Source organism: Miscanthus floridulus, unplaced genomic scaffold (genome assembly GCF_019320115.1).
Source record: "Miscanthus floridulus cultivar M001 unplaced genomic scaffold, ASM1932011v1 fs_187_3_4, whole genome shotgun sequence".
Lineage (NCBI taxonomy): Eukaryota > Viridiplantae > Streptophyta > Magnoliopsida > Poales > Poaceae > Miscanthus > Miscanthus floridulus.
The window spans coordinates 22302-40000 of NW_027096353.1; the positions used below are offsets into that span (position 1 = coordinate 22302).

Here is a 17699-nt window from a genome sequence, read left to right on the forward strand (position 1 = left end):
ACAATAAGGTGGGCAGAGAAGGTAACCTTGAACAGCACAATATAATAAGGGTAATGAGTAAACTAAGTCCCTATCTTTGGAGAGCTGTAATTGGTGCAATTTAAAGAACAAGGAGCAGGAATATATGTGGATCATGGCATGAAGTGACAATATGAGGACACGCCTCTAAGCACTTCAGGAAAATACAACACAAAGACATCAGAAGTGCAGGAATCCTCATCAATGTGAGATAGAACTAAATAAACAATTATCTCAAATAGAACCTCACCTGGTTGTCGAAGCAGTAGGCACGCATGCTGAATTCAAAGGTATTGCTGAAGTAACCTGCACGAACTTTAGTTTTAGAAAAACTATAAGCAGTACCATATATGTGTAGGTCATCTAAAATTAGAACTATAAAAAGAGGTTGTCGCGTTTCATCTGGCTAGTCTACCCTGTATGACTGGGTGACATAGTGACAAAAAATACTTGTTCCCAACTCATTTCAGCACAACATTCAGTATGATTCCATAGGCTTCCCCTATTTCCATTTCTATGACATCCTTGCTTTTATCTTCAAAAGAGTTTTGGCTGAAACCAAAAATAAGAAAAATGGGACTTCATGGCAACTACAGAAAGCAGACATTATTTCTTCAATCTGTCAATCTGCTGGCCTATTTTTCAACTATGCGGAAATTTCAGTTTGAGACAGACAGGGAAAGGACTTGACATAGTAGAGGAAGACACTTAAAAAAGAAGAAAGACAATATGTTGCATATTCATCTGTGAAATCAGCAGTGGGAAGCCACAAATAGGAGAGAAAAAGCAACCAAGGCCGTACAAGGACTATAAGTCAAGGGGAAAAGCAAAATTGAAAGCAACCTGCATCTCCGGTATTGACAAACGAAACTGAAAATAAATGGTCTGTAACTCCGTATCCATCACAGTTCACAGATCGCATGAAACCTGAGTTGTGCTAATCTCTATCTTCATCAATAAGTAACCGAAATGAATAAAAAAATAGTTTAGAAGCATTCCAGAGTCAAGCTCTTCACCTGTCCATTCAGTTTGAATGCACGCTGAGCCCTTTTTCACCTCTTACTTGCTATCTGATTGAATGCACGTAAGGAAAATAGAGGGGCAGTCAACAGGGTTTAGGCTGTGTGCCTGCAACAATAATAAGAGAGAATGGATGGAAATCACAGGAGCAAAGAATATTTCGATGTCAGCTAGACTTAATAACTACAAAAGGAAATGCAACCACTGGATATATCTTTAACCTTGACATCCCCCTTCCCTAAATTTCTTTTGTTGACCACGTCGGTTGTTAATAAGATAGAAATCAAGAGAGCAGAACATATGAACCTAAATACATAAGGCACTATACTGTGATGCGTGGTTTTTTCAACAAAGCTAAGCAGTGCTGGGCATTTGTAACAAAACAACCTATGCGGGGAAATCTCAAACCCAAGAGGCATGTTTTTCCCATTTTTTTTACATTTATCCATAGTCTGATTAAAGGGGGAGTAGAAAGGGATGGCATCTAATAAACCAATAACCTCTAATCAAGTTCAAAATATTTCATCGTTATTGTCCATATTGGATTAAATAAAGTTGACAGCTCAAATACATAGTTACATAACTAAATCTCGTTGCAAATTGCAGAATAACATTACGGCGGTCAAAATTGGAATTTTCAATATCGCAATGGAATACACGATGCAAAAATGAAAATAAGTTATGAACAGCAAAATAAGCTATGAACTGAAGCAGAACGGATTATTTTCAAACAAAGGATATAAACTCTTGAAGCCACACGCTAGATAGGAAGATGCAGAATGTATCTGTAAGACATAAATAACGAACTAAATAGGTGGATGCACAGTTGCATTTTTTGACAAAGCAATTCATATAACAGCATCACACAATGTATAGGTGCATCATTGCTGACTGCTGCTAGGAAAAAAACTAAAGATTAGATCAGATTACGCTTCCAAAGAATCTTAGCATGCATAAATTTCTTATAGCCCCTGGTAACCATATATTGTCAAGAATTCCTAGCATATACAATAGTAATTTACACATCTTGCAAAACTTTTGGGTCACCAAAAAATATTAGGCCACACACCAACAGGAAAATAGAAGCATTCTTCACACACCAACACGACAATAGATTTGGCCAAATTTTTTTTGAATCAAACTGAAAGCTATAGATAATGACTGTAATTTAACAATAGCTTACAATTCAACCACCAATCAGTACAGATGCAAACCGATTCCGTGCACATTCCCTTAGTCCAACTGGTCGCTGATTGCCACTGCACATGGGATAGCTGTGTAGATCATCAGACCCTTAGATGGTTGGGCAAGTAAATTAAAAAAAATTATACTCATATAAGGATGACTAACTACTAAGCTTAGGGCCATTACCAAAATGGACATCAAGCTGAGTTGTCTAAAAAAACTCCAACGATGCAACACCTGGTTACAAAATCCAAAAGGACTCTGGAAGAGGGAAGAAAAAAACAGAGTACCAAAGCATGAACATTAAATTGGAACAACAATATAGGACAGATTACTAATAAAGTAAAAGGCAAGTATTGGTAGACGCAAAAAACAATAGGTACTTCCTTCTTCCATCTAAAATTAATTAAGAACTATATTATAAAAGGAGCACCATTATTCTGAGACAACATCATACCTTTTATGGAGAAGGGGGGCTGCAAGAACATGCTAACAATAGTGTTTACACATATGCCTGCGACAAATGAAGCAGAGGATAAAGGAAACTATCTCATTGGTCTCCAAGATATTTGTTTCCAGCATCCTTGCCATTGACATGTGAAAAAAAAGGAAAATAGCAATAGCATGGAAATATGGTCAGGCTTTCAGAAAAAAGATATTTGTTTCTAGCATCATTGGCATTAACATATGGTTAACAAAAAAGGCTACGCGGAAACAAATTTCATAAGGAAATTGTAAACTCTATTTCATGAGCTAAGATGACTCACATCCAGATATGAGCTAAGATGAGTAACAATCGAGAACCAGTATTTTTGCAACATCTGAAAAAACCAAATATGCTAGAACTTAGATGGCAAATCTAATCTGCGTGAAATTGCTAGTCTGGCCATGATAGTATACATATCTCAAAATAGCAGAAAATGTTAGTTTACAAAATCTTACAGAAGGAGCCTCCGGTTTTGTAGCGATCAAGAAATATGGTGTGGCCACTTGTAGTGGAGCAACAAATTGGGAGGCTGCTTTTGTGGCTGCCATCCTGCTGTTGCACCCTGCATACTGGAAAAATGGAAAACGAAGCGTAAAGCTGAAAATGCAAACATTTCTATTCAATTATTTGCATAGAAAATAACATGGTGAAATGAAATACATACTGAAGCAGTTGAGTTTCTTTTTTCGGAGGCTGCTGTGATGGTGGCGGATGCTGGATTCCTGGGAAGCAGCTGTTGTTGTCTCTAAGTAAAAGGGATGATTTAGAATGTAGCACATCTTAATTGAGTGGCCTTTAGGCTCAACCGCTCAAGCACAAACTAAAAGGATAAAAGCCGGGGAAGGACATTGTGTTCTAGCAAACATCAAGGGCTGCTGCTAATCGAGTATAACTAATTATGTCCAGGTTGTTAATTCCAAATGGGTTCTTCATTCTCTTTAGCTAAAACTAGACATATATATTCTAGGAAAAGTACGGTTGTTCACTACAATCTAAACACACGCAGTGCAGTGCAACTTAATATTCATATAGTTTCGGCATTCCAATTGTCTGTGATAATGTATATAACTGAAAACGGAGTGAGGTATAAATGGGGGAAGAACTTGTTAAGTCTCTGACGATGTGGTTTGAGATGGTAAGAGCAAGGGGGATTCTTCTCATCAGTCTGCGGCATAAAAAAAATATGTTTGGTTTGAGAACCTAAAAATAGGGAAGGCTAGGGTGTTGTGTCAGCGTGTAATGATGCGTGGAGCGGGATTTGGACTAAAATCAGTGCATTGCATCAGGTGAACACTGAACAATTTCTTGCATTCTATTTTTTTCATAACACCTGGCAAATCTGCGATGAAAAGAATAGGCTACAAGAACTTGTTCGGTGTTCAACCGATGCTATGCACTGTTGTAGCTGCTCTGTGCTAATCAAAGGTTTGTGGAGTCTTTGATTGGCGACTGATTAGAGGCTGTAATATCAAACTTGATGGGGCTATGCTGTAGAGTAGAACAAACTGTAAAAACAATTAATGTTGGTGAGGGAATAACTTCCTGGAGAAATCCTGTAGGAAACTAACAATACTAATTCATATACAATCATTTGCGTTTGCATGTACTATGTAAACTCAATTTAAAAATTCTCACAAACCTAAGTCGGCTGTAAATGACTTGAAAAGAATATCCATGTTACAAAGGTGGATATAGCATTTTTGTCACAAAGATATATTCTAATAATACCTCTGTCGATGTTTCACCACCGATAGCCTGCCACGGGGGTACCCGGGGCAGTATGTTCGGGCTTCGGCGTATGACGAACTCGATGGTTAACGCAAGACACAGTCGATTTATCCTGGTTCAGGCCCTCGATCGTGGATCGAGTAATAACCTTACGTCCAGTCAGCGTTAGCCTTTGCGTTAGATTGATTGTCAAGAGTTGTGTTGTACAATTGTCATCCCTGTCTCAGGAGCCCTGCCCTCCTTTATATAGTCAGGAGGCCAGAGTCCTAGTCGGTTTATAATGAGATTTCCTAGTAGGATTACTTGATAGTTATACTACTAAGATTACATGGGAAGAATCTTAGTTGGACTAGATCTTCTCTCTCCCTTGCGGGGTATCCTATGGGTCCCGCATCGACAAGCCCCCGAGCACTTCATGGTTGAGCTCTGAAAGTCTCGCTTTGCTCCTTCAAGTCTTGTTGGGTAGGAACAAAATGTCATCCGAGTGCTTTCTGGAGTGAAACCTTGTAGCGCTTCTTGGGATCTTTGAGTCGCGAGTGCTTTTTTTTAAGAAAAAATACATCCATCTGGTTGTAGCCCCCGAGCCTCTTGCTATTTGGAACAAGGAGCTGGAGGATCTTGTCTTGAAGTTGCTCTGATTGTTCGCTGAAGTTTTATTAAAAAGAACTCGAATATGGATCGTTCCGGGTTCTTTTGTCGTAATGTCTTGAAGTGGTCTACGTTGAGGAAGTCTTTTGGTGACGTGCGCTTTTTCGAAGAAAAAGTGCACTCACTGAGTGTAGCCCCCGAGCCTCTTGCTATTTAGAACAAAAAGTTGGAGGGTCTTGATCCTTTATGTTGTTTGAAGAATTTGTGTTCTGAAGTAGTCTCCGAGACTTGGATTATTTTGTTATCCGAGTAGCTTCGCGGCATGCAGCCTCCGAGCTTATGTCCAGGTTCTTTGGTTTCAGGAAGAACTCGGATGCGAGGTCTTGGCGTATTCTTTGATAGTCTGTTGTTGCCAGATGTAGTTGTATGGTGGTGGTTGAGCGTAAATGCCTTTTGTTCACGGGTTGTACTGTGCTGGTATATTCTTCCGAATATGCCCGTCTTCGAGTACTGTTTCTTCTCGCTTGAGTCATCCATTATTGAGTCATGTCTTTTCACTGTGTCCTTTGTTGGGCTTATTTCGTTGGTACTCTTGGTCCATGTGCGCCGATCCTTTGGTCTATAAATACTGTCCCAGAGTGCTTGCTTTCATCCATTGGACATTCTGTTGAAACCTTCTTGGTTGTGAACATGGTAGTTTGTGAAGTAGAGCAGCCCCTGGGCGTATTTTGTAGTTCCTGTGTGTCTTATCGTAGCTGGAGGAAGTCTTGTGATAGGGATTAGAGAGGCTAATCCCGCGACAGCATTGTGCCAGGATGTACGTGGTGGTAGTTGGAGGAAGTCTTGTGATGTGGGCTTCGTTCCTTCATCCGGCAGTTCTGGGTTGATCCTCGTCGCCTGTCTTGAGACCGTCCGGTGCAGATCAACTCCATATCCAGCATCACATCGGTCTTGGGTAGACAGATGCCCGCCGGCCTTCTCTGCTCCATGTTGCCCTGCCGTGCTGCCGATTTCCGCCTTGGATGCACTGCGTTCGTCCTTTGAAGAAAACAGTGTAGCTGATGGCGGTCTGTCCTTCCAAGTAGCAATTTGGGACGCGTAGTCGTTCCAGAGCCTAGTCGTGCCCGTGTTCCTCTTTGCTACTTTGCTTTTCGTGGTGCCGAGTTCGTTGGGTCTTGTAGGGTTTGTAATCTTCTATTTTTGAAGTCGATTGTAATGTAACGAATCTTGTCTTCTGAGTTGTCTTTGACTCTTCTGTTGTGATTCCTGTCATTCATGAGACTACCGAGTTCTTTCTTATATAACCGGGTTCTTTTGTTACTCGTGAGGTAGCCCTTTCTTTCTTCTTGGTTCAACGAGTTGTTCCTGTGGTCATCTGATAACCCTGCTGCGTTGCTGCGGATAAGTCTGAAATCTACCCGTTGGTTCGTACCGTTGTGTGGATTCGTGCCCTCCGTCGTTTTAGCTGCGTCGGTAAATGGACCGTTGCTTTCCCACGATGTGCTTTAACGGGCCTTATGGGCCGTTTGTATCACTGAGAAATTTATTTGAAGGCCTTTTATCTTCCTTTCCCTTGTCACCTAGCTCTTATTGGTGCTTCCTTTTATCACTTTTCAGTGCTTCGTCTTCTCTAATTTCTTCATCGACTTCTTCTCTGCCTCCCACCGTGCCAACGAGTTCTGAGCCTCGAGACTCACAACATTCTGTTGATGAAGTCGCGGCGGGGGCTTCAGAGCTACCTAGCGGAGTCGCGGACTTGGTCGCTCTGGAGGTAACTGTGGCCGTCGCGCCGGGTTCTTCTGGGGGTTTGGCTCCGGCTTCCCTGGAGGTTGCTCTGGTCGCTCCTGCTTCGCCCCAGCCGGCTTCTTTTTCCCCTTCTTTTGCCTCCGGCGGCCCCTCCCTGTCCGATGACGTGGTGCAACAGTTCGATGCCACTCATTGGTTATCGGAGCTGACCGCAGCCTGGGGGAGCTTGTCGACCCTCGCGACTTCTTTTGGTGAAAAGCTCCAGGTAAATTTTACTGCCACTTCTCTTTCGCATGCTTGTTTTTCTTCTATCCTTACACCTTGTTTCTCTTTGCCTCTTTCTGCTCAGTCTTTTTCCCGTGATCATTCTGGCTTCTTTTTCTCATCTGAAAATGAGAGGAAGTTGTCTTCGGAGGTGGACGCTCTGAAAGCTGATCTTGACCTTCTCCGGGTTGAGTTGGAGACGGAGCGTCAATTGCACCAAAAGGAGGAGAAAGCCCTTCGCGCCCGGGTAGTGGAGACGGAGAAACAGAGAGATGCTGTGGTGGAGTCTGTGAAGAATGAATGCAAAGGTGCCGCGGGTTCTGCCTGTTTCTTCTTGTATTTTGACTTCTTTTTCTGCTGACTTGTTCTTTGATGTTCTGTCTAGCTCTCCGAGTTGAGAAACAAAAGCTCTCGGAGAGTATTGATGAAATGAAGGCCCTTGTCCGTTCTAGTCATAATAGAGCTGAGGAGGTAAACACTCATGCTGAGGAAGAACTCGCCCTTGCTAGGCTGATTAGGCGTGGAGCTGACAGAGATCTTGTGCAGGCCCAAAAAACCATTGAAGGCTTGTCCGGGAAGCTGGCGACGGCTACCGAGAATTGGAATGCCTTGTGGAAATCTTTTCGCTCGGTGGCCGATGTCCTTCGGACTCCAGCGGATGACGAGCAATCTTGGGCGCAGTTCATTCCCCGGATTCCGACTTGTTTCCAAGAGTTCGCGAAGAGGTGTGCCCAAGTATGTACCAAGAATGTGCTGGCCCAGGTCCGGGTCCTTGCTCCAGAAGCGCCTCTCTCCAAAATAGCAGAAGAAGCAGAAAGCCAAGAATATCTTGACGCCGTTGAAAGGATGGAACCTGAGGTTGAAGATCTAGCCAGTAGGGTTGTAGATAGTCTAAATATTGATATTTCCCTTTCTGATGACAACGCCTGACTCGGTTGAGCGTCCTCTTGTAATATTACACTTCTTTTTAAATGAAGATTCTTTATCTTTGTTGATGTATTCTTCGCATGGGTGTGGTTGAAGTTACTTGACTTGCTGAGTACCTTGTCTTGTTCCCGTCTCTGCTTCGTAAGACAACTCTGTGTGTTATTCTGATGAGGCCCCTCGATTTGTCGAGTACTTTTATTTTCTTCTTTCCTTTGTGATTCGTCGAGTGCTTTGTCCGTGCTATGACTTGTTAGATGTAGATCTTTTGTGTTAACAACCTTTCGCCTGCGCTGTGTAAAACGACTCGGTATAGAAAATGACCCGGTATAGAAAGTTGCCTCGACAAACTTCGTTGTCCGAGTGCTTTCTTGAGTGGCGCTTGTGCTTTTGTGAGGAAAAAGTATTCCTATCTGGATGTAGCCCCCGAGCCTCTTGCTTTTCGGAACGAAGTGCTGGAGGATCCTTTGAAGTTAAATTTCGGTTGACTCAGCCAATTTGCTTTTTGTTAGCTACCCTCATTGGCGAGTTGAAACGTTTTTTCAGCTATTTTGCTCTTGGCCGGGATGCTCAGGCATGTTTTCAGCCATTTTGCTTTTTGTTTCGGGTGTTAGCTTTTTAGCTACCCTCATCGGTGGGCTCAAGCGTTTTTTCAGCTATTTTGCTCTTGGCCGGAATGCTCAGGCATGTTTTCAGCCATTTTGCTTTTTGTTTCGGGTGTTAGCTTTTAGCTACCCTCATCGGCGGGCTCAAGCGTCTTTTCAGCTATTTTGCTCTCGGCCGGAATGCTCAGGCATGTTTTCAGCCATTTTGCTTTTTGTTTCGGGTGTTAGCTTTTAGCTACCCTCATCGGCGAGCTCAAGCATCTTTTCAGCTATTTTGCTCTCGGCCGGAATGCTCAGGCATGTTTTCAGCCATTTTGCTTTTTGTTTCGGGTGTTAGCTTTTAGCTACCCTCATCGGCGGGCTCAAGCGTCTTTTCAGCTATTTTGCTCTCGGCCAGAATGCTCAGGCATGTTTTCAGCCATTTTGCTTTTTGTTTCGGGTGTTAGCTTTTAGCTACCCTCATCGGCGAGCTCAAGCATCTTTTCAGCTATTTTGCTCTCGGCCGGAATGCTCAGGCATGTTTTCAGCTATTTTGCTTTTTGTTTCGGGTGTTAGCTTTTAGCTACCCTCATCGGCGAGCTCAAGCATCTTTTCAGCTATTTTGCTCTCGGCCGGAATGCTCAGGCATGTTTTCAGCCATTTTGCTTTTTCGTGAAAACAACTCGTTGGAGTTCGTGACAAGACATGCTGTGGATGAATATCATCTTTATTGATCATGAGTATAAACTAATACATATGTTGTTGAAGAGTATTGTCTTTTGTTGATTGTGAACGTAGGTCCCTTGTGGCTTGCATGTCTGTTTTTTCCTGAGTTGTTTTTACGCATGGAATCTTCTTAGCTAGCTGATGTGCCATGTATTGCTGACTTCTTTTCCATCTTCGGTCATTAACTTGTATGTGCCGGGTCCAGTGACTTTTGTGACAATGAACGGGCCTTCCCAAGGACTGAGTAGCTTATGTCGTCCATCAGTCTTTTGTATCCTTCTTAGCACTAAGTCTCCAACTTGTAGTGATTGAGATTGGGTACTCTTGTTGTAGTGCCGTCTTAAACCTTGTAGGTATCTAGCTGATTGGAGGGTAGTGTTTATTCTGACTTCTTCTGAGCTGTCGAGTTCTAATCTTCTTGTGTGTTCTGCTTCTCCTTCATCATATTGTTCTATTTTCGGGGATGTCCAGATCAAGTCGGCGGGTAGTACGGCCTCTGACCCGTAAACTAGGAAGAAAGGTGAGTGGCCTGTTGCTCTGCTTATTTGAGTTCGTAGCCCCCACACTACTTTCGGTAGTTCTTCAATCCATTTGGACCCATAGTCCACTAGTTCTTCGTATAGCCTTGGTTTTAATCCGGCTAGTATGAGTCCATTAGCTCTTTCTACTTGTCCGTTGGCTTCTGGATGTGCAACGGACGCATAGTCTATACTGAAACCACAGTCTTGAGCCCAGCTTTTGAATTCTGTAGCTATGAAGGGTGAGCCTAGGTCTGTGATGATTCGATTTGGCATGCCGAAGCGGTGCATAATGTCTTGGATGAACTCGACTGCTTTGGTTGCGCTGTATTTCGCGAGTGGTTTGTATTCAATCCACTTGGTAAACTTGTCGATTGCCACAAAGATGTACTCGAAGCCGCCTTTTGCTTTTTTCAGGGGTCCTACTTGATCTAGCCCCCAGCAGGAAAAAGGCCAAGCGGGTGGGATGCAGATAAGATTGTGAGCTGGTACATGGGCTTGTCTTGCAAACATTTGGCAACCTTTGCATTTTCTGACAAGCTCTTCTGCGTCTTTCAAAGCGGTTGGCCAGTAGAATCCGGTGTGAAATGCTTTGCCAACTAGTGTCCTTGAAGCGGCATGATTTCCACAGCAACCTGAGTGTATTTCGTCTAGGATCTCTTTACCTTCTTGAAACGAAACACATTTTAGGAGTACTCCTGATGATGCTGCTCTTCTGTAAAGTTTATCTCCTACTAGAACGTAGTTTTTGCTTCTGCGAATGACTTGGGTGGCTTCTGCCTTATCTGCTGGTAATTTGTTTTCTTTGATATAGTCGATGAAAACTTGAGTCCATGAAGTGTTGATTATCAAGATCTGAACGCCTTTAGCCTGAATTTCATGTGTTGTTTCACCGGGTTGTTTGATAGAGGGAACTGATAGCTCTTCTATGAATACGCCGGGTGGAACCTTTGCTCTGTCTGATCCGAGCTTGGCAAGGACATCTACTGCAATGTTGGAATCGCGTAGAACGTGTAAAATTTCTAATCCTTGGAAGTGTTTTTCAAGTTTCCGTATTTCGGCACAATAAGCACCCATGTTTTCTTTGGTGCAGTCCCAATCTTTGTTGACTTGGTTGATGACCACTGCTGAGTCGCCGTATACGAGTAATCTTTTTATTCCGAGGGTAATCGCGACTCGTAGCCCGTGGATGAGGGCTTCATATTCTGCTTCGTTATTTGTAGCTTGCCATAATATCTGAAGGACGTACTTGAGTTGTTTTCCTTCTGGAGAAATGAGGAGAACGCCTGCTCCGGCCCCGCCTAGTTTGAGTGATCCATCAAAGTACATCTTCCAATGGTCGAGCATTGTATCTGATAAGGGTTGTTGAATCTCTGTCCATTCGGCCACGAAATCGGCGAGGGCTTGAGATTTGATTGCTTTCCGTGGGGTGAAATTGATGTCCAGAGCTCCAATTTCAACTGCCCATTTGGATATGCGCCCTGTGGCGTCTTTGTTGTGTAGGATGTCTCCGAGTGGAAAATCTGTCGCTACGGTAATCTTGTGGCTTTCGAAATAGTGGCGAAGCTTCCGAGAGGTAATGAGTAAAGCGTAGAGTAGTTTTTGTACATGTGGGTACCGGATTTTGGATTCTGACAGTACTTCGCTGATGTAGTATACTGGACGTTGCACTTTATACGCACGCCCTTGTTCTTCTCTTTCTATGACTATTGCTGTGCTGATTACTGTGGGAGTTGCCGCGATATATAGCATCATATCTTCATCTTTCTTTGGAGGTGTCAGGATAGGCGATGAAGTGAGGTATTCTTTAAGTTTTTTGAAAGCTTCGTCGGCTTCTATTGTCCACTCGAACTTGTCTGTCTTCTTTAGTAGTTTAAAGAAAGGTAACCCCTTTTCGCCGAGTCTTGATATGAAACGGTTGAGGGCCGCCATGCATCCTGTTAGTTTCTGCACATCTTTGACACTTCTAGGTGGGCCCATTTCTGTTATAGCTCGAATTTGCTTGGTGCTGGCTTCAATCCCGCGCTGACTGACCAAAAATCCGAGTAGTTGCCCTGAGGGAACTCCAAATACACATTTATTTGGATTCAATTTCCATCTCCATTTCTTCAAGTTTTCGAACGTTTGCTTTAAATCTTCAATTAGAGTGTCTGGGTTTTTTGTTTTCACCACCACATCGTCCATGTATGCCTCCACATTTTCACCGATTTGATTCCCAAGGCAAGTCTGGATAGCTCTTTGGTACGTGGCGCCAGCGTTTTTTAGTCCAAACGACATGGTCTTGTAGCAGTAGGCACCAAACGGGGTGATGAAAGATGTCTTGCTCTGGTCTTCTTCTTTTAGTGCGATCTGGTGATACCCTGAATAGCAATCGAGAAAAGATAATAACGCAGATCCTGCTGTCAAGTCAACTATCTGGTCAATGCGTGGTAGTCCGAACGGATCTTTTGGGCAATGTTTGTTGAGATCTGTGTAATCGACGCACATGCGCCACTCGTCCGTGTTTTTCTTCTGTACAAGGATCGGGTTTGCTAGCCAGTCTGGATGTAGGATCTCCTTGATGAATCCGGCTGCCATCAGTTTTGTTATTTCCTTTTTAATTGCTGCCTTCTTGTCGGGTGAGAATCGTCGTAGCCGTTGTTTTACAGGTTTGGAGCTTTTGTTAACATCAATTCTGTGCTCAGCCAACTCTCTTGGGACTCCTGGCATGTCGGCTGGCTTCCAAGCGAAGATATCTTTGTTGTCCCGAAGAAAGTTGGTGAGCGCGAGTTCCTATTTTTCCGAGAGGTGAGCACTGATAGTTGCTGTCTTGGAGGTGTCGCCCGTGCCTAAGTCGATTTGCTTGACGTCGGCTTCTTTTGGTGGTGCGATGATACTGGGTTTTTTAGCTGGTATTTCTAATTCTTCTTGGCTTGTTTCCGCCGCGATTGTGGCTATTTCTTTTCTTCCATTGTCAGCTTGTGCTTTGGCTGCAATTTGGATCGCCTGAACGTCGCAGTCAAAAGCGCGCTTTAAATCGCTTCGAAGAGAAAGGATACCGTGGGGTCCTGGCATCTTAAGCAGTAAGTACGGATAATGTGGTATTGCCATGAATTTGGCTAGTGCCGGACGTCCTAGGATTGCATGATATGATGAATCGAAGTCGGCGACTTCGAATTTGATAAACTCTGTTCGGTAGTTTGAAGGAGTTCCAAAGGTAACAGGTAAAGTAATTTGTCCGAGTGGTATGGCTGCTTTGCTGGGTACTATTCCGTAAAAAGGTGTGCTTGTTGGTGTAATCATCCCGGCGAGTTGTAGTCCCATTTTCCTTAGAGTTTCTGAAAAGATGATGTTAAGCCCAGCTCCTCCATCGATTAGTACTTTGGTGACGGTCATACCAGCTATAGTCGGATCCAGAACCAATGGATAATGGCCTGCGTTTCCCACGCTAGTCCATTGGTCTTCTCTGGTGAATTGGATAGGATACTGTGACCAATTGAGGTATCTTGGTGTAGCCGGTTCTGCTGTCATAATAGTCCGTAGTGCTAGTTTTTCTTGATGTTTGCTTCTACAATCCGGAGCCCCTGAGAAAATCACTGCTACCGTTCCCCTAGGTTTTTGGAATCCTTTGTCCTCGTGGTTGTCTTCTTCTCTTTTCTGATTGTCCTCCTTGGTGTCTTCCTTACTATTTTTTCTTGTGTATCGATCTTTGAAAGTATAGCAATTTCCGATGGTGTGCCTCCCACTAGGGTGCAATGGGCAACGTATGTTTTCAATGTCATCATATCTTCTAGGTTTGGTAAACTTCTTTGATTTGTCGGCCATTGCCACAGTATTGTCTGGTCTACGTTTTCTTTCTTGATGTCTGCTATTTCGATGATTTTGCTTGTCCGAGTTGTCCTGGTTGTTTCTGTCTGGGAACCTTTCCCGTGTTTTTTCTTCTGCAGTAATCATCTTTTCTACTGTTCGTCTAAATTCTTCATTGTTTCTCGGATTTTCTTTGCAGAAATCTTAAAATTGCCACCTAGCCATGATTCCGTGAGAGAAAGCTTCAATTACTTCTCGTTCGGTTATGTCATGCACTTGAGCTCGTAGTTCGCCGAATCGTCGATAGTAATTTCTGAGACTTTCACCTCCCTTTTGCTTGAGTCCTTTTAATTCTGCATGGGTGATTGGATGTGTAATGATTCCTGCAAAATTCTCACAAAAAGCTCTTTGCAAATCCTCCCAATTTCTGATAGATCCTGGGTTCAGTTTGTCGAACCATTGGAGAGGCATGGCTTCCAGTGCCATGGGAAAGAAAAGGGTTTTGATATCATCATCTCCTCCGGCTAGTTCAATTGATTGTGAATATATTCTGAGCCATTGCCTTGGTTCGGTTTTGCCATCATACTTGGAGTGGTTAGACGGTTTGAATTTGTGAGGTAATCATACTAATGCAAACATGTTCGCGAAACAGGGGAATCTGTCGTGTGTCTTGGTTTCTTTGAATTCGGATTCGGCACCTTCTTCTGGCCAGCTGTCGTTCTGACAGAAATAATCTTGCAAGATTGTCTGGGTAGGTACCCTACTCCTAGTCTTCCTGGGTTGTTCAAATCGGTGGCCCTGATTATGTTCCTTCCTACTTCCTTCGTCATGGCTTCCACCTGGCCCAAGTCTTTCGAAAGCGGATTTCCTTTGATTTTGATCTTCTTGTCTGTGGGTTGTTGATCTTGCGGGTAGTCTTGATCGAGCTCTCTCTTCATGTGTTTTCGGGATCGTCGATCGGAGCAAGTCCTGGAGCTGTTCATACTTCTCACTGGGGTGTGAAGTTTTTCCGAGTTCTTCTAATGCTTCTCGAATTTTATCGTAAGGTGTATTCGCCGTGCGTCTCCCCTCGACTTCTCGTTGCGATTTTCTTTTGTCGTACTCAGCCAATTCTGACTCGTATCTGATCCAAGCTTCCCTACGCTGCCTAGCACGGTGTTGACGCCCTTGCTTCAACTTGTTTTTTCTTTCTCTAGCTTGTTTCTGACTATCTGTTTCTCCGTCGTAGCCTTGGGCAAAAGGTGATATGTTGGATTCTGATTCATCTGATGATCTGACATCGGGTGCTTCTGGGGGATTTAATGGTGACCGCGGTCGTCGAACCATGAGCACTTCTCGCGCATGAGTCGCTCTGTTATTGGCGTTAGCTTTCACGCTGTCGGAGTTGCTAATAACTTTAGTGGATGCCTCGGTGTCGTAGATCGAGTCTCCTTCTTGGTAGGGTAGAATTGCTGTCGTCGTCGTGCCGACTAGTTGGGTACTGCTGTCTTCAGGAGCAGAACCTGGCCAGTGGATGATGCAGTCTTGGGATGTTATTGTTAGCACGAGACCCTCCTGAGCTCCTGTCAGTGGTATCCCGCATCTTGGATTGAAAGGTCTTTCGAACTGTCCTTGATAGGATTTTGCCATGTTATCGAGCCCAAATAAAAAAGAACTCGACTTCTTGGAAGAACTCTGAGGGTAATCCGAGTTGTTTTGGGATGTGCTCCGGAATCTTGCCAAAAAAGAACTCGGTTTCTTGAAAGCACTCGGATAAAACTTCGCCTTGATGTTTGAATCCGAATCGGATACGAGTGGCCGTGAAATCTGATTTGAATCGGATACTGTGAGCTGTGCGAATCTTCTGGTGAGCTGATCCGTTGTATTTGGTGAAATATGAAGTTCTTTATGATGATCTGGATCTTTGAGGAGATGGCTCTGAAGCTTGCCGTTGTTGTCTGCCTCGCAGATCCATGAGCCGAAGAAGAAAGTTGATCCCGTCGAGAAGATTATGTTGTCGAGGTCCATCGAGTTCTCGGATGCAAAGTCGCCGAAATCCCCTACCTGGCGCACCAGCTGTCGATGTTTCACCACCGATAGCCTGCCACGGGGGTACCCGGGGCAGTATGTTCGGGCTTCGGCGTATGACGAACTCGATGGTTAACGCAAGACACAGTCGATTTATCCTGGTTCAGGCCCTCGATCGTGGATCGAGTAATAACCTTACGTCCAGTCGGCGTTAGCCTTTGCGTTAGATTGATTGTCAAGAGTTGTGTTGTACAATTGTCGTCCCTGTCTCAGGAGCCCTGCCCTCCTTTATATAGTCAGGAGGCCAGAGTCCTAGTCGGTTTATAATGAGATTTCCTAGTAGGATTACTTGATAGTTATACTACTAAGATTACATGGGAAGAATCTTAGTTGGACTAGATTTTCTCTCTCCCTTGCGGGGTATCCTATGGGTCCCGCATCGACAACCTCAAGATCTAACTCTTTAGTCGAAAAAAGGGCACAGAGCATTACCAAAGTGACGGCCAGCCTTCTGCCACCGATCCCTCTACCATAGTCTCTTCCAGAACCAGAACCATCAGGCATTTGGCTGAAAGCATCAACCACCCAATTAGATTGTTATTGTAGAACCAATATTTGATTAGCATTACACTGGCATAGTAAGAGCGACAGATCTATCAGTTGGCACCCAGTGCGGTCACAGAAAATAGGGTCGAAGGCATGGACCCTTGACTCGGGAACATCGTCCCAGACCCGGGTTCGCGGGTTCATTTTGACCTGGCCGAGTAAAAGCTTCTAGCAAGTAGTGTACCATGTTCTTCGACCCCACTGACCTGGGAACTCTGTGAATATGGTCTAAATAGGGGGTGTCTAATCCAGTAGGTTACTCACCTATAAGTGAAGGGCGGATGTATCAATATAAGTGCTTTTATTTTAGTATCCTCGTCAATTTTATTATTTTCAGAAGCATCAACCGCCTAGCAAGCAGGCTGAGAAGGAACCGAATTAGAATTCAGAAACATATAAATGTCAAACTCATCATCCCACTCAGATTCCCCAGGCTGCAGTTTTAATGTATTGGATATCAGCTCCCCAAAGTAAATAGGCAATTATAGTGGATATATGAAAATTCTAATGCACTTGCAATGGCCAATCTTGACAAGATAAGGAGAGCCAAATAAGAGGTTGCCAATCTTACATATATCATAGATGAATCGCCAAGAAAACCACTCGCAGTGGGCATGACTCGTACACCATCTTCTCTAGCTTTTGACCTACAGAATTGGATCATCTCAGGACACCCGATTGCAGCTCGGAATAACTGGCGAAGACCTAGATCAGTGCCAATCTAAAAAAAGATATAAAAAAGGGGGAAATGGCCACAATGTTCGCTGGCCAAACACCACGCACACACCTGAATAGTACGTGTTCCCCTTGCAACAAAAGGAGCGAATATATTGATATGTTCATCAGTGCATAATAGATAGAGAGATGGGGACGGAGATTAGGAGCAAGCACCTGTGTTCTTGAACGAATGGAATCAATCCCTCAAACTCCAAGAGCAGTTCGCAGTGCAGCGGCGGGCGTCAGTTAGGGTTTCGTGGAGCAGACGCGGACCGGCGAGAGCAGCCAGCGCCGTGGGGCAAGCACGCTGGCGGCCACCGGCGGTGGTTGCTAGCACCGCGCCGTGGCGGCGGACCGCCGCCGCCGGGGTTCACGCGCGCCGCCGCGCCGCGCACCAAACCGGCGGGGCCGTCGGCCAGGCAGCGCCCCGCGCGGGGCGGCGCCCGGGCCCGGCAGGCACGCCACGACGCCGGGAGAGAGGGAGAGGGAGAGGGAGAAGGAGGGAGGAAGGGGCGGGGGGCGGGAGAGCGTCGGGGTCGGGAAGAACATAGAACTATCGGGAAGGAGGATCTGGAAGAAGAAATAGAAGTTGGAGTATTTATTTGGTTTTCTGATTTCGAACGAGAAGCCGAGAAGCAGGGTAGGAGCTAAAGAATCCAACAAGAAGCGCGAGCAGCCACTTCAGGAGGAATTGGCTTCAAAAAATCGGGGCCGTCCATCACAAGATCGAACGGCCGGAATTAATTGGAGCGACGTGGACGGTGTCTCCTTCTTGGAGTCAATGCGGGCTTGTCT

At 44.5% G+C, this 17699-nt stretch overlaps 1 protein-coding gene across 8 annotated transcripts; it reads right to left on the reverse strand.

Moving 5' to 3' along the window:
- Positions 1–917: 917 nt before the first annotated feature.
- Positions 918–17417, reverse strand: LOC136530737 (uncharacterized). Of its 8 annotated transcripts, none has more exons than XM_066523460.1 (11): positions 17079–17417; positions 16759–16834; positions 16452–16549; positions 16074–16149; positions 3375–3455; positions 3166–3279; positions 2991–3044; positions 2681–2737; positions 2410–2484; positions 2222–2297; positions 918–1146 (listed from the first exon to the last, which is right to left on the reverse strand). In XM_066523460.1, exons 4-8 carry the CDS (start codon positions 16143–16145, stop codon positions 2726–2728), a joined length of 333 nt encoding a protein of 110 aa, XP_066379557.1. In that variant the 5' UTR covers positions 16146–16149; positions 16452–16549; positions 16759–16834; positions 17079–17417; the 3' UTR covers positions 918–1146; positions 2222–2297; positions 2410–2484; positions 2681–2725. The 8 variants fall into 8 exon arrangements, 7 of the variants coding, with proteins under 7 accessions (XP_066379557.1, XP_066379556.1, XP_066379554.1 ...); XM_066523459.1 differs by having other exon boundaries at positions 918–1823; positions 2222–2312; XM_066523457.1 differs by having other exon boundaries at positions 918–1823; positions 2222–2312; positions 2681–2806.
- Positions 17418–17699: the final 282 nt, after the last annotated feature.

Excerpts from the sequence above, each read along its gene's own strand:
- LOC136530737 (XM_066523453.1), bottom strand. The coding sequence starts at position 16,145 with ATGCCTGATGGTTCTGGTTCTGGAAGAGACTATGGTAGAGGGATCGGT. Across the intron at positions 3,456-16,073 it reads GAAGGCTGGCCGTCACTTTG|AGACAACAACAGCTGCTTCC; the intron begins GTAATGCTCTGT and ends CCTTTTACTTAG. Across the intron at positions 3,280-3,374 it reads AAAGAAACTCAACTGCTTCA|TATGCAGGGTGCAACAGCAG; the intron begins GTATGTATTTCA and ends CCATTTTTCCAG.